The sequence below is a fragment of the Carcharhinus amblyrhynchos genome, chromosome 23, assembly GCF_965287045.1.
Source record: "Carcharhinus amblyrhynchos chromosome 23, sCarAmb.v2.hapA, whole genome shotgun sequence".
In the NCBI taxonomy this organism is placed as follows: Eukaryota; Metazoa; Chordata; class Chondrichthyes; order Carcharhiniformes; family Carcharhinidae; genus Carcharhinus; species Carcharhinus amblyrhynchos.
In genome coordinates this window covers 15,517,076-15,533,210 of record NC_137346.1, presented here as the reverse complement: position 1 = coordinate 15,533,210, position 16,135 = coordinate 15,517,076, and the positions used below count along the sequence as shown (strand labels likewise).

The following is a 16,135-nucleotide window of genomic DNA, read 5'->3' as shown; positions in this document are numbered from 1 at the left end:
GGGTGAACGCCATAGGTCCATAACCAGTGTCTTCAACTTAAATATGGTATGAGAGAGGAGTTATCTAAGGTGAACTGGGTAAACAGGTTAACATATATGTCAGTAAATGACCAGTGGCAAATATTCAAACAGCTGTTCCAAACTACTCAGCAGGAGTTTATTCCAATCAAAAAGGATTCCTCATGAAGGTGGCAAAACCTTGGTTAACACAGGAAATCAATGTCTGTCACTAATCTCATTAGTGTCAGACAGCATGGCTTTGTAAGAGGGAGGTTGTGCCTTACAAATTTGGTGGAGTTTTTTGAGGTGACAAAAAACGGATGTCGTCTATATGGATTTCAGTAAGGTGTTTGACAAAGTCCCTCATGGCAGGTTGGTTAAGAAGGTTAAGGCTCATGGGATACAAGGAGAGATGGCTAGATGGGTAGAGAACTGGCTTGGCCACAGGAGACGGAGGGTAGCAGCCAAAGGGTCTTTTTCCGGCTGGGGGTCTGTGACCAGTGGTGTTCCGCAGGGCTCTGTACTGGGACCTCTGCTATTTGTGATATATATAAATGACGTGGAAGAAGGTGTAACTGATGTTATCAGCAAGTTTGCGGATGACCCCAAGATGTCTAGACTTGCGGATAGCTATGAATGTTGTCGAACAGTACAGCAGGATATAGATAGGCTGGAAAATTGGGCGGAGAAATGGCAGATGGAATTTAATCCAGATAAATGCAAGGTGATGCATTTTGGAAGAACTAATGTAGTGGGGAGCTATACAATAAATGGCAGGGCCATCAAGAGTATAGAAACGCAGAGGGACCTAGGTGTGCAGGTCCTCAATTCCCTGAAGGCGGCAGCACAGGTGGAGAAGGTGGTGAAAAAGGCATATGGTATGCTTGCCTTTATAGGACGGGGTATAGAGTATAAAAGCTGGAGTCTGATGTTGCAGCTGTATAGAACGCTGGTTAGGCCACGTTTGGAGTACTGCGTCCAGTTCTGGTCGCCGTACTACCAGAAGGATGTGGAGGCTTTAGAGAGAGTGCAGAGAAAGTTTACCAGGATGTTGCCTGGTATGGAGGGTCTTAGCTATGAGGAGAGATTGGGTAGACTGGGGTTGTTCTCCCTGGAAAGACGGAGAATGTGGGGAGACCTAATAGTGGTGTACAAAATTATGAAGGATATAGATGCGGTGAATAGTGGGAAGCTTTTTCCCAGGTCGGAGGTGGCGATCACGAGGGGTCACAGGCTCAAGGTGAGAGGGGCGAGGTATAACTCCGATATCAGAGGGACGTTTTTTATGCAGAGGGTGGTGGGGGCCTGGAATGCACTGCCAAGTAAGGTGGTGGAGGCAGACATGCTGGCATTGTTTAAGAATTACCTGGATAGTCACATGAGCAGCCTGGGAATGGAGGGATACAAATGAATGGTCTAGTTGGACCAATGCGCGGCACAAACATGGAGGGCCCAAGGGCCAGTTTCCTGTGCTGCACTGTTCTTTGTTCAAGGATAATATTAAATTGAAAAGCAGGATGTACAAAGTGGCATGGGATAGTAGTAGATCAGAGAACACTGGGAAATTTTCAGGATCCAACAGTAAAAGACTAAAAAGCTCATTAGAAGGGAGAAAATTAACTTTGAGAGAGGACTTGAATGCTGCATTAAAACAATCAGAGATTCTAGGGATATACAAATGGAAGCGGACAGCTAAAATGTATGTGGGACCTCTACTGAATGAAGCAGATGAATTGATAACAACAAAGAAATGGCGGATATGCTAAATAAATTTTTTGCATCATTCTTCACCATGGAAGACATTGCAAATAATCCTAAATTATCAGATGCACTGATTTCAAATAACTTGACAGAACTTTTTTTTAAGCAATTCTTTCTGCATGGACTACACTTGTATGTTTTATAAACTGTTTTAAATATGGCTTTGTATTCCACAGGTTAAAGGTGGAAGTGGGAACTTTACGTGGTCATCATGTAATGAAAGTGTTGCTCTGGTCACAGTAAAAGGTGTAATAGCAACTGGTGGTAACCGAGGCTTCAGCATTATACAGGCTAGGGATGTGGAAAATCCAATTCACTTTGGCAAAATGCAAGTAAGTTCTAAATAATGGTCTCTGAGTATTTATCAAAACTCAGATTTTTTGATTTATTATTTTAACATTGCGATTAACCCATTTAAAATAACTGAGTTAGACCTGCTGTCAGGTAATGCTGATTGAAAGCTAATGGGGGTGGTGATTCTCCAATCCATTTAGTGCTGGCGCAAATCTCATTGGGCTGATGAATTTGGCGAAACATTAGGAATGGGATTTGCACAGGCATTAAACAGTTTCCAATACACCTAACTCCCAGAAAGAGTGAGAACCTGATCCGAAATTATTTGCATTGATGTTCATCTTATTAGCAAGATTAAATAAAGTCAGATGCAGCAGCCTCCCAGTATGCTCTCCCACCCGATGCATCTCTGGAAAGCCACCCAGGCACCAATCACTACAGGTCCTTAAAAGAAGGGACCAAGTGTAATTGACTCTGAGGAGGAGCAGGGAGATGAATACCATTCAGTATTCACCTGCAGGGAGTCATCCACTGCCAGGGCACAGCAGGGAGGTTCTTCCAGGGAGCTGGCAGTTAGGAAGGCTTGGGCTGAAATAGAGGGATTTGGGCGTGTATTCCCTGGATGGGTGGGATGAGGGTCACGTGGTTAGTCTTCTCTGTAGCTTTTCAAAGCTTTGAAGTGCTTTGTTTACATTCCATTTCACTCACATTAATTTTTATAACCCCTTGCGTAGCTGCTGCTGACTCCACAAAGGATTATTTATGTTTACAGCACTTCATAGTCCATAAAATCTGATGTGCCTCCTCAAAAGCACAGTTGTTCAGTCTGAGCTCCTTCAAAGGGTTTTTTTTTGCTACACTGAAGTGCTTCCTAGGAAGTGCAGCTATACAGTCTGAGCTCATTTTTTTAAAGGAGGATATTTTTCTTACCTCTGATGTCTGAGCAGCATGCCTTTACTGCATGTTTGGTTTTAACCAAAACAAGCAAGTGACACCACTCAGATGTTAAACTGTGGGCGTGACTCACTGGGGACCTTCTCATGGCTGTTGAATTCTCTGGATATGCATGATGACCCAATCCTGAGGACTCAGAGGCCATTATAGCCCCCAGGTGGTCAGGTACATGGCTGGACAGGCCCTAAAACTACCCACTGGCAGGCTGGCACCTCCAGATTGGAACTGCCAGAGTGCCAGAGGGCAGTGTCAGGTTGGCAGTACCAGGGGCGTGGCCTTCAGCAACCCCACAGTGGGGTGATGCTCATTTTGAGGGCGGGTGGAAGTTGATGCTGGGGAATTGTAAGGGGGCATTTGCCAATGACAAGCGGGGGCAGTTTGTAACATTATTCGGAGATCAGGGCAAGGTTTAAAAAGGGCATCCCGATATCTCCAGAGCATGGTGACTGCGTGCGAGCTGCCCCAGCATACCCACTAATTCTTTTACTTTTGTTCTATGCCCTTAAAACTGTTCTCTAACTCTTTTAAACTATATGAAGTTGATCTTTCTTTATACCCTAGCTAAGACTGTAACACTACATTCTGCACTCTCTCTTTTCCTTTTCCCCATGTTCTCTACGAGCAGTATGATTTTTCTGTATAGTGTGCAAGAAACAATATTTTTCACTGTATACAAATACATGTGACAATAATAAATCAAATCAGATCTAAGGAGCTGTCCATGCCGGCATCTTTAGGTGTTGCACATCTGATTCACGGCACAAATCACCTGAAAAGATGTCTACAATTGTGGGTGGATTGCAATCCGGATTGCAGCGACCCAGCCAGCGGGAATCTTGTTGTGTTTCCTGCTGGATACCTCTCACCGATGAGAATCACACGTGGTCCCCACCAACAGGGACTAGGCGCCATGGCCACACGGAAGGATCAGAGGCCATTGAAGCCTCTAGGTTGTCAGAGGAGTATCCATCAGGCATTGATAGCCTTCCAGTGCCCACCAGAGCGAGTAGTACCTGTGTTCCCCAATGTCTGTCTGTGGAGTCAGCTCTTGAGGACACACCCCATTAGTGCAGAATTAACACTAGCAACAAAGATTGGAGGAACTGGCAACCCATAGGGTCAAGAATTGGGAATTTCATCACGAGCCATCAGCCAAGATCCACAGTGCAGCGTAAAAAATAAAAACCTCTCAGAGAACAGGTAGGGGGTAAGGGGGTATCATGGGAAGCAGTGAATTGAATGGACCCGGACGTCATCAACGGTTGCAAGCTTCTGACTCCACGATCTTCGCTGGAATCAGACGTCGCAGGGCAATTGGAGGGCACTCTAGTCAGGAGATGGGAGTACCAAGTGCTCGGGGAGAAGGAAGTGTGCAGGAACCAGTGTGGGCAAGAGGCTTCGGGCCTAGACTCAGATCCGGGAAAACCATTGTTGCCAGCAAGAGAAAAAATAGAGGGAAAATTTGACACGATAGATGCATTTGACGAGGAAGCCAAGTCATGGACGGCCTTCATCAAACAGTTAAATATATTTATGACAGCAAATTGGTGATAGATCACCTCATCGTGCCTGTCTTTCTTAGCACAGTTGGACATAAGGCATTCGGTGTTCTGAGGAGTTTATTGCAGCTGGAGAAATCAATTGAGAAGTCTTTCCAGTAGTTGTGTGCTATGTTGGAGGGCCATTTTGCATCAAAATCACTGTTGATTGCCGAACGTTTCCATTTTTACAAGCAGGACCAGTATGAAGCAATTCCGTGAACACTGCTGGCAGAACCACAGCTGGAGTTTAAGAAGGCTTTTGAAATTGTGATCTCAATGGAATGGGCCACCAGGAAGGCAGCGCAGTTAGGCGCTATTCCAAGGTGCACGTGTTGGCAGAGATGCCGAAGAGTCAGTCATGGGCCGACAAATGCTGCCATTGTGGTTGGTTGGTCACACGGAGTCCATTTGCTGAAGTTCAGTGCTGGAACTATCAGAAAACAAACCACATTGCCTGAAATTGCAGCTTACTAGCACCCCAGGAGAGTGCAAAGTCAAAGCAATTGGGGTCAAAACCGAGGAAGAAGTGGCAAGTAACCAGTGTAGATGAGGACCAGGAGTCCAGAGTCTGTGGTTGAAACAGAGCAGACTGAGAGGACATGGTTTAAATTTAAAAATTAGTTTGTGCGAGGTGAAGCAGACTGGTTCTGGGTGATGCCCAAAGTAGAAGGAAAACTTGTAAAGATGGTGGTTGGCACAGGGGCGGCAGTGTTGATGATCTCAGAGTCAACATATAAGGAAAATTTGAGTCATCTAACCTTGAAGCCAGCGAACATCGCTCTGAGGATGTACACGGAACAGCTAATTCCTCTTGAGGCCTATGTCTCGGCCAAGGTAAAGCTAAAGGACTAGTGCGCGCACTTACCTTTGCATATCATTAAGGGTGACTACCCCACATTGTTCGGACAATTCTCGCTGAAACAACTGAAATTGAATTGGGAGGCGGTGAACAGATTAACGGAGTCTCATTCGAACCAGAACAATATTTTGGAGAGATACAGTGTGTTCAGTGAAACCCTTGTAAAGATGAAGGGAGGGAAAATGAACCTATGGCAGAAGCCAGGTGCTTTCCCAAAGAACATGAAAGCATGTCCAGTGCTTTACGTGATCAGACCCAGGTGGAGGTTGAATTCGAAAAATTAGTAGGTTTGGAGGTGTTGGAGCCAGTGGCCATGAGTGAGCGGGCCATGGCCATTGTTCCACTCATGAACACCATTAGCTCAGTGAGGCTGTGTGGGAATTTTAAAGTCACAGTGAACTCTGGCTTTTGTTCTGATCAGTATCCATTATCCCTTATTGAAGACCTGTTTATCAGCCTTGCTGGCAGTCAGAATTGCACCAAAATGTATCTCTCCCAAGCTTATATGCAGTTGGAGGTGGCCGAAGACTCAAAGTCACCATTAGTTATCATTACCCAAGAAGGTTGTTCTGTTATAAATGATTGCCTTTTGGCAATTGGCCCGGGCCATATTTGAAAGGTCATGGACCAGAATTTGAACCACTTCCGGGAAGACGGTCCAATGTTATCGAGATGATATCCCAGATGAGGAACACTTGTGAAACCTAGAAGAGATGTTGAAGAGACTACAGGAACGTGGACTGCAGATTAAGAAAGAGATGTGTGAGTATTTCAGGGACTCTGTCTAATATTTAGGACATATTTACAGGGAAGAGTTACATAAAGCAGGGAAAAAGCTGGGGTTCATATGAAGGCGCTGAGACTTGAAAATTGTCCCAGTTGAGGTCCTTCCTGAAACTCATAAGTTATTATAGCAAATTTGTGTCTGACCTGGTGAAACCATTGATGAAACCACTACATCATACATTATTGAAAGGACAGGCTTGGGAGTGGACCTGGAGTATGAGAAGGCTTACCAGGCAGTGCAGAAGGCATTGAAAGGTTCTGGAATCCTAGTTAATTTTTATCCCAGATTACTTCTTTGGATGGTCTGTGATACCTCACTGTATGATGTGGGAGCGATGCTATCCCATTGATGGTAAATAGGGAGGACAGACATACTGTATTCACATCTAGGTCTCTAAATAACACTCTCTAAAGCAGAAGAAAACTATGCACAAGTCGAAAAGGAGCACTAGGCGTCGTACTTGGTGTTACCAAATTTCACCACTATCTGCATGGCAGGCATAGACCGTAGACCACTGATTATGATTTTAGGACCTCACTCGGGATTCCATGTACGGCTGCAGTTTGAATATGGAAGTAGGCATTGATGTTATTGGGCCATGCCCATGAGATTCGTTACCACTACTTGGATCAACATGCAATGCTGATGTATTATCCAGGCTGCCATTTCCTTGACAAAATTGTAAAAATCATGTACTTTTCACAAGATGATAAGGTACCAATTACAGCAACTAAGGTGAAAAACGCCATATGGAAGGATCCCACACTTAGTCGGGTGGTAGATCTCATCTGCAAGGGAAGAATAAACCGATAGAAGAATCCGGAACTAAGGCCATATGAAAACCGTCAGTGGGGGAATTGTTGATGCAGGATGGTTATTTGTTGTGGGACATGCGGGTAATCATTCCCCCTTCCTTGAGGAGAAGAGTCCTGGAACAACTGCACCAGGAGCATCCAGGTGTGGTGTGGATGAAAGAGATAGCCTGCACTTATGTGTGGTAGCAAAAGTGGATTGGAGCATTGAGAAGATAGCAGTGTCTTGAGTATCATGTTCCAGAACTTGTAAGGCACCCTTGTACCCATGGGAAAGGCGAAAGGGACCATGGGAACACGTCCATGTAGGCCGGTAGAAGGTCATATGTTACTGGTGGCCAGAAACGCGCTGTAAAAGTGGCAGGAAGGAATACATATGAAGTCGATTATCTCCGAAACAACCTTTGACAAACTCAGTGACATGTTTGCAAGGTTTGGATATGCAGCGAGGTTGTGAGTGACAGTGAACAGTTCGTATCGCAGGACTTTGAGGAATACTGGGAACTGCATGGAATTTGTCATGTGCAGTCTGCACCCTACCACCCAGAGATGAATGGCATAGCGAAGCATTTTGTACAGTCTATTAAAAGCTCTTTGGAGGCATCATGGGTGGAGGGGTCATTGACACAAAGATTAAACAAATCCTTAAATGTGTACAGGAATACTCCCCATGCAGCAACTAAATGCTCCCTAGCGGCGTTGATGTTGGGTGACAGTTGCATACGATATTTGACCTACTAAGGCCTGATGAGACATAGTGTTTGATGGAGAGGAACTAGAAGACAGAGATGGACCATCAAGCCAGGCGTGCCAAGACGAGAGCATTCTAGATGGGCAAGCTGGTATTTGCCAGGAACTACTCTTCGGGGGAGAAGCTGGAGATGAACCAAAGGCCGATTCCAGCTCCCAGGAAGCAATCTCCACAGGACCATCATCCCTCAGACAGCTTCATTACGTCAGTGTAGTCTGGACATACAGGTGGAGAAACAAAAGAAAGAAATGTATCATTATGTAAATAATTCTGTGGATCCATCACATTACATCAGGAAATTCTTGTAAAAACAAAAGTTTGTAGTTGTATGTAAGTTAGATTGCTGTTGCTGTTATGAGGGATTGGTGTTTAAAAGAGAGGACTGTTATGCATGTTGGGGGCGTCACCCCTTTCAGGGAACAGATCATGTGATCCTAAGTCAGGGTAATCTTTCCGGGAACCGTCCTAGGAGGGCAGTTGTAGTTTGGAATGTGGAGTGAGTAAGACCTGCAATAAATATGTATTCCCTGATGTCTGTGGAGTTCATTCATGGGAATACACCCCAGTAGTAGAGAACGTAACACTATTCAAATGTCATTTGAGCCTCTGTTCGGGAGTTTCCAGCACCAATAGTAACATCTCTCAGGGCTGCATTTACTAAGGCCATGAAGGCTCCTCCATCTCTTACAGCTTATTAAGTTTGAGAACAACACTGTTATTGACTTTCAAGCTTTAAAGAAGTTGTAATATCTGTTGTCTCACAAATAGTGTGACTGCTGAGGTGCTGGCATGTGCAAGTGGCATTGGCATCATGTGAGAGGTCCTTGAGTTTCATTGGAGTCAACATGTCTACTGTCCTGCTGTTTCTTCGTCCAGTGACCAGAACAAAAAATAGGGCTTTCAGATGAACACAAAAGGGTCAGATTTTCATTGAATCGCAACAACTTGGCAGTTTTAAAAATGGCAGCCAGGACCTAGATTCAAAGTTCTTCATCCATTTCTAATGGATTCAATGTCTGCTGGTAGGGGAAGGGAGGGGGTTGTCATTTATACATGAGAGAAATCCAATCCCAAAGTGTCCAACTGAAGTCAATGCTGAGTTCAAACAGACCCATTTTAGATGTTGCAAAAGCCTTCTTAACTGCAGTGTGGGAGTCACAAGTTGATGGAGTAGAAGGATGGATAAGGTCTGTTCAACTGTCATGACCGAAGTTTTTAAAAATAAACTACAAGTGTTAGTAAGAGGTAAAATAGCTGTTCAAGTAGTTTCACTTGCTGTTTGTTGACATTCCCCAAAGGTGTCTTCATTAGTGCTTTGTTAATTTCCAAAAGCTACATTTATCTCAGGGGTTTCTAAGTTGACAGATTGAGAGCTCAAAGGTTATTAAAGAATTAGAGTTATGAATAGATTTTTAATAGGAAACTAATCACTTGAGATTGAAGGACTTTGAACGGGAGGTTTTTTTTATATGGAGTAGGCTGCATTACATAATTAAAACTTTATTTTACTTCATCACAGCAGACATTTTGAGATATTTGTGGCACTTTAAACAAAGTCAGTCTGCCAAGTCAGGAGATTTCCTAATTTGAGCTACCAGCCACCACAACAAAACTCCATCCCATAATGCGGTTATTATTTACTAACTAAACAAATTCTGTACAACATATATTTTTAAAAAACAAACTTTTTTCACTGTCATTAACTATGCTTCACCTTAGTTCAATCTCCTGGTATTGCCTTAAGTACTCTTCTACATATTCTGATACTCCTAGGAGATGCCTTCCTCTTCATCACTCACCACTGCTTCACCACTCTCTCTTCCCCTCCACACTCAATTGGGATATGGAAAGCTTCAGCGCTTCCAAATAGGAAATACAGCTGTCTGGTGCAGGAAGTAATATCTTTTCAGCTAGAGTGTTCTGGATGAGCTGCTGTAAGGATAAGAAGACCTTGTTTTCCTGATCATTGTGATTTTTTTTCCCTGCTGCCCATTCAGTTCGACAGGCCACATCTTCCTCTGCAGCTGGCTCAATAGCTTCACTCTTCTAAGTGGCAAAGTTGTGCTGCAAAGAGCAGACATTAGGAGCTATGCCACAGGACATCCCCACATCTATCACAATAGTAAGAGCATTGCTTCAGGGTTCTTGAAGTCTGTTCCATCATGGTTCAAGTGGAGGCATGGTGCTGATTGTACCACAATGCTGCATCTGTGCTTTGTTTCCTGAGAGGTATCACTAACCAGGTTTCAAGAGAATAACCATTGTCTCCAAGCAGCTGTCCTCAAACTGGATGTTCAGACTGAAAGAAAGGGGAGATTAAGAACTGAATGGTGGTGTCCTGGTAGCTGGCAGGAAATGTGGCATTGATCTGCACAATACATCATATGGGCAGCACAGTGGCACACTGTTGGCACAGTTGTTAGCACTGCTGCCTCACAGCACCAGGGGCCTGGGTTTGATTCCTGGCTTGGGTCGCTGTCTGTGTAAAGTCTTTCTCCCCGTGTGTGTGTGACATTCTTCCGGGTGCTCCAATTTCTTTCCACAATCTGAAAGACGTGCTTAGGTGCATTGGCCATGCTAAATTCTCCCTCAGTGTACCCGAGCAGGTGCCAGAGTGTGACGACTAGGGGACTTTCACACTAACTTAATTGTAGTGTTAATGTAAGCCTACTTGTGACACTAATAACTATCAAATGAATTATATGCTGTCACACAGTAATTGGTCATTCAGTAACTCCTTACAATTTATGTTCCCTCCAGCTAGTAAAGGTTTATCAATGGAATAAAAATTCAATTTGCTCCAAGATATAGCAATTGTAAGAATTCTCCATCTTGAAATAAAACTAAAAATTTTTTGATAAGAGGTAGGTGAAACAATATTCTTGTTCTGTTTTGTAAATGATTGCACAGGATTGTCTGGGCACAACAGGTTTTAGAATATTTTACATGCCTAATTTCCCTTCTAATTTAATTAATAGTGTACCTGTGTTTAGACTGAGGAATGATTTCCCATATGTGCCATGAATGAGTTACATACACTGTTGATTTAAATCAGTGTTTTGAATGATCCTTAGGTCAATGTTTTGAGGCCAGTCAGTATACAGTTTGTTCAGTCTCGAGTAGAAATAGAGGTTGGTCAGACCCTTGACCTACCTATCATGGTTTATGGACTCTTGGATACAGATGCCATGGAAACGGTGCCGGTGAATGACTGCTCATTAATGAATTTGGCAGTGGAGATGGACAAGCAAGGGGTATTCAAAGTCATTCAAGGTACAATAGAAAAGCATTGTTTTGTTTACTATTTAGTAACTGAACTGGATACTTTGCATTTATTAACATTATTTAAACAGTTAAGTTCTAAAACAATTATTCAAAGCTCTGCTAATTGCGTGGACCCTCCACGTTGGTAGATCCAGGATTAAAAATCCTGACATTTTGCCCTGTATGATTTGAAGTTGCAATCTTGTGTGGGTCTTATTAGCATGCAATACTTTATGTTTAGTCCCAGATTGAATTTAATGGCGCCAGGTAAGGACCTGCTTTATTCATAATCAGTGGGCAAGTCGGAAAAAGCTGAACCAACCTGCATAAAGCAAACTGCTTAAAGGTAGAGTGTTACTTGAATTCCTGATAAAATTGCTAATTTTGTTCTAAAACACATATAACAGCATGCATGAATCAGTCTGCCATGAAGAACCTTGTCAGATGCCTGTAATCCATGTAAATATAATTCACTGCACTACCTCCATCAGTTCTCCTTGTTGGTTCCACAAAAATTTAAGTTAGTAAGACACAATCTTCCTCTGACAAAACCATGCTGACTCTCCTTGATCAATCCGTACATTACTAAGTGACAGTTTATATTGTCTGTTAAGATTGTTTCCAGTAATTAGTCCACCACTGAAGTTTGACTGACTGGCCTATAGTTTTCTGGTCAATCACTCACACCCTTTTTAAATAATGATGTAATGTTCACAGATCTCCAATCCTCTGATGCCTCACCTGTTTCTAGTGAGGATTGAAAAATGACCTTCAGTGCATCCACTATTTCCTACTCGGCTTCCTTCAGCAGCCTAGGATAGAGTCCATCTGGCGCTAGTGATTTATCCAACTTCAAGGATTCCAGTCCCTCTATTACTTGCCCTCTCGCCAAGTTTATTGTATCTAGCATTTCACAAACTTTTAACTAGATTATCCAAATTATCTCTCTCCTTAGGGGAGATAGACAAAGTAGTTATTGAGAACCTTGCCTGCATGTTACCATGTGTATCTCTGATAGGCCCTGCCTTTAAATAATATGCTGCTTTTTTTATTCTTTATGCCAGAATAGGCAAGTTCACATTTCTCTCATCATGCTGTATCTGCCAATTTCCTGCCTACTTATTTAACCTATCTATAACCCTTTGCAGATATCTTGGGCAGAATTTTTCCACAAAAAAAATCGTGTCATAATGACAAAATTAATGGAGCAACCTGCACCTGTCTGTTACATGCAGTCAGCATCACAATCGTCTCACACTCCATGGTTCCTAGCCTCTCACTATTTAGAAAATACCTTGACCTATGTTTGGTCCAAAGTCAATCACTGCTCATTTTGCCACATTGAACGAAAAATCCCATTGTTTTGCCCACTCAGTATATTGTTTTCAACTTTCTGTTCCCATTTCCACCACGCACTGCTACTTGATGTAATATTGTCAATAAACATGGATACGTACTTGAGTATTTCTAATGAGAAGCTGAGCTCCCAGTATGTTGAGGTATACCATGAATCACATCCTGTCAATTATTTGGTAAAATGATTGCCTCCAATTTCAAATGCTTCACTATCTGTGCTGCTGTTTGTTAGCTGGATAGACTTGAAGGACCTGATAATTTTTATGGTGTTTATTCGGACTGTGCTTGAGGCACTCATAAGTGGACTAGTGCAGGTTTACAGTGACCAAGATTTAGGTCAACTATAAAGAATATTAAAATCAAAAAAATACTTAAGGCACTTTGTTTTCATGCCACAATGAGCAGGTATTGATACCAGAATAGTTTCCTGTTGTGCTTAAAGAAAAGAATTATTGCATAATATTTATGGGGAAAAAGCAGGATTAGGCTATTGAGTGAGATGATCGGCCATGATTGGTTAAGCAGGGCAAATGACCTCCTCTTGCTCCTATCTTCTATGTTTCTATGTTAATATCAAAAGCATTTAAAATTAATTAATTTTGCACATTATTCTCAATTGCATTCTGGGTTGTTTGGCCCTACCTTTATTAAGTCAAATCTTGTCATTAATTGTCAACTATTTCCTACTAGGGAGATTAGAACCTGATGCTACGCACTGTACTGGGATATGCGTTCAAGCAGAATCACCTGGCCATACAGTACTAACAGCTAGTGCTGGATTTCTGGAGGTCCATTTTAGCAGCAGTATCACAATTGCTTCTTATCATCGGCTGAGAGTAAGCATTTTTGATATAATTTTAGCCATGATGGATAACATTTGCCATCACACCATAATATTAGTCAACATTGATAGAGTTCTACCAAAGCAAAATTTAATTGGGTATACTGGTTACCCGTGATTCTATTTAAGACGAAAATAATTAGCTGGTAGTAATATACAAAGTTTCTTTTGTCATTCTCTACATCCTTTGGAACAATTGTTTATCCAACCAGAAATAGGAATTTTTCATCAAAACTCTTTCGGACAAAGCCATATGATCTTTCCCTTTTTGTATTATTATGTGAATATGTTCAATTTAATTTTGTTTTTTGCCCGATGCCACTTAGCGATCACCGATTCCAAAATAATTTGTCTGTTACATTTGCATTTAATGCTGAAGGTTATTCTTCTTATCACTGTCCTTCTCCTTGAACATAGCTTTATCATTTGCATAATCTTGGTAGATTTTGCAAATAAATATAAAAAGTTTCAGTTGTTCTTAAACTGGATTCAACCAGCAGTGTCAGGAACCTGAGCAAAGAACTCATCGGTGAAAGCCAAGACAATCAAGTTAGATGATTTCTAGGGCCAGAAATTATTGTTAACCAAAAATAATTGGGCTGTTTTTTTCTTTACACACAATGACCCACAAATGTAAACTTTGTTTAAACTTTAAAATGTCTGATTTCTTGAGTGTGCTGTTTTACTACTAGCAATTGTTAATTACAACAATAGAGGAACTCTCCAGTTATGGCTGAAGAACAATTCCTTGTCGGGCTCACTTAATTAAAAGTGCTCACATTGAGGTTCGTCTTCTAAGCTATGCATTTTTTTTGTCTAGCTCTTATAAGCTGAGAAAAGCGTGGTTAACCAAGTGCTGCTTTTCAGACTCAGCTTTGTGCCCCAGAAATTTATAGGTTTGTCACTGCTTGGCACAGTGTTAAAAGTATAAAGGCTTCAAGAACTTTGAATATAGCACTCTGGCCCCATGTGAAATATATTTTGTGCTGGATCCTCAGCTTGTATCAAGAACACACAAACATATTGGATCCATGATAAATAGTCATTTGACTTGCCATATGTTTCATGCTGTTTATCAGCTGGTTAGCCTTGAAGGACCTGATAATTTTTATGGTGTTTATTCGGACTATGCTGTGAGGCACTCACAAATAGGCTAGTACAGGTTTACAGTGACCAAGATTTAGGTCAACTGTAAAGAATATTAAAATCAAAAAAAACTGAAGACACTTTGTTTTCTTGGCTGCAGTGCTTTTTCTTTGCAGCCTGATGGACACCATCAGAAGTACTGTTAATTTACTGGTTGCAGCAATCTTTACAGAGTGGTCACATCGCTATACGAGGGACACATTGAAACCATGCTCCTGGATGTACATACAAACATAATGGACAGGGAGTGGAAAAAATATGATCTCTTTTTTCAAAATCATGGAAAGCGTTGAGGTAGCTTGCATGTAATAGGCATAAAGCATAAAATCATGAGCCCACTGCCTATCATTTATTTCTGCGGATATCTCATGCAACATGAAGTGCAAGGAATTGGTTAAATTATCTTAGTATGTTCCCTTTCAGCCTAAGAAAACAAATCAATGATGATTGAAGTCCAATTCTTACATTTACTGTTTTTTTCCAAACTATGTAAAATTGTACCATTCTTTACAACTATTAAACTATTTTCAGGCACCTTTTACTTCTGTTTAAGTCCTGTTGCTATACCATAGATCTTAAGAAATAATTTGGAAGACAGTGGCACTTTTAGCTCTTGCAAGTCAGTAAATCATACTGGTTGAAACAAGAAATAGCATTGAAATGCAGATCAAGACATCTGAAGGCTAATAAATTCAAATGTGCACTTTTATGATCATAGCAGGAGAATGAAATGAATGAAGAAAAGCGTGTATATAATTCTCATCTTAAAAGTGCACTCCCCATTCAGTATTTTCTGTTCTGTTCCTTTGAAGATTATTTTGTAGAGTACTTGGCTGTGTACATTTGCTTGTTTTTTTAACTTACTCAAGTTCAGATTCGCTAGTATTGTGGAATATTAATTAGTGTAATCATTGTCATTAGTGTCATATGTCTGAATGAAAAATAGTTTTTCCAGTTTATTTATAAACCAGTTATGTTTTATCCATAATTTTGTACCACATTCTAAGACTTCTTTAAACCTAATATTGATACAGATTCTTAAAAAAGTAAACATGTTTTTATGTAGATTTGTTTATTAATAATATCCAGGCTGAAGATTCCATTGTCACGCAGGAGGAAGAGTTATTTACTATCCTCCCATCTATAATAAGGGAAAGAAGCTGTATAGTCTTATGATTAAACACTGTGTCAAAATACGTTAATATGTTATTTAACTTAGCCTTGAAAAAATGACATAAAGGTGCCCCAATAGTTGAGTTAAATGACAATGATTAATGACCAAGAGGATCACAGATTTCATACCTGGACTGAGCTGTTAAATGTTCTCAACCAAGAGGCGCTATTGTTAGGGAAATCATCTAGGGTTTGCACTCTCAATGTGCCTTTTGGTCCAATAGTCTGCTGATTCAAGCAAAGGTTATAAAGAAAAGCCAAATAGGCAAGAAACCAAAGGGTGACAGATGCATATGCAGCCATGCCCATCAAGAAATTAATTGCTTCAGTAGAGAATGAATGAAGTGGAGTTGGAGATTGGGAAAATTATAAGGTTTTTATTAAATGCTGAAATATTCTCAACCTGCTGCTTGTTGCAACAGAGATTAATGTTTAATTAGTCAAACTTTGTGTTCTGTCATCTTGCATATCTTCCATCATTGGTTACCCCAGCAATGTTGTTTATTTGTGAATAGTATTGTTTTCAAAGTTGACTTCTACAGTGTGTGACAAGTGCTACTTTATGCTAGTTCTATTACATGATTTCAAAAAATTAC

At 41.3% G+C, this 16,135-nt stretch overlaps 1 protein-coding gene across 1 annotated transcript in view; it reads left to right on the top strand.

The window, feature by feature from the left end:
- LOC145357577 (nuclear pore membrane glycoprotein 210-like) overlaps window positions 1–16,135 on the top strand; it is a 166,505-nt gene that overhangs the window by 64,563 nt on the left and 85,807 nt on the right. The window contains exons 12-14 of the mRNA XM_080211052.1: window positions 1,938–2,093; window positions 10,834–11,032; window positions 13,070–13,215. Coding sequence (XP_080067178.1) covers window positions 1,938–2,093; window positions 10,834–11,032; window positions 13,070–13,215 — 501 coding nt within the window. The remainder of the gene's footprint in view (window positions 1–1,937; window positions 2,094–10,833; window positions 11,033–13,069; window positions 13,216–16,135) is intronic.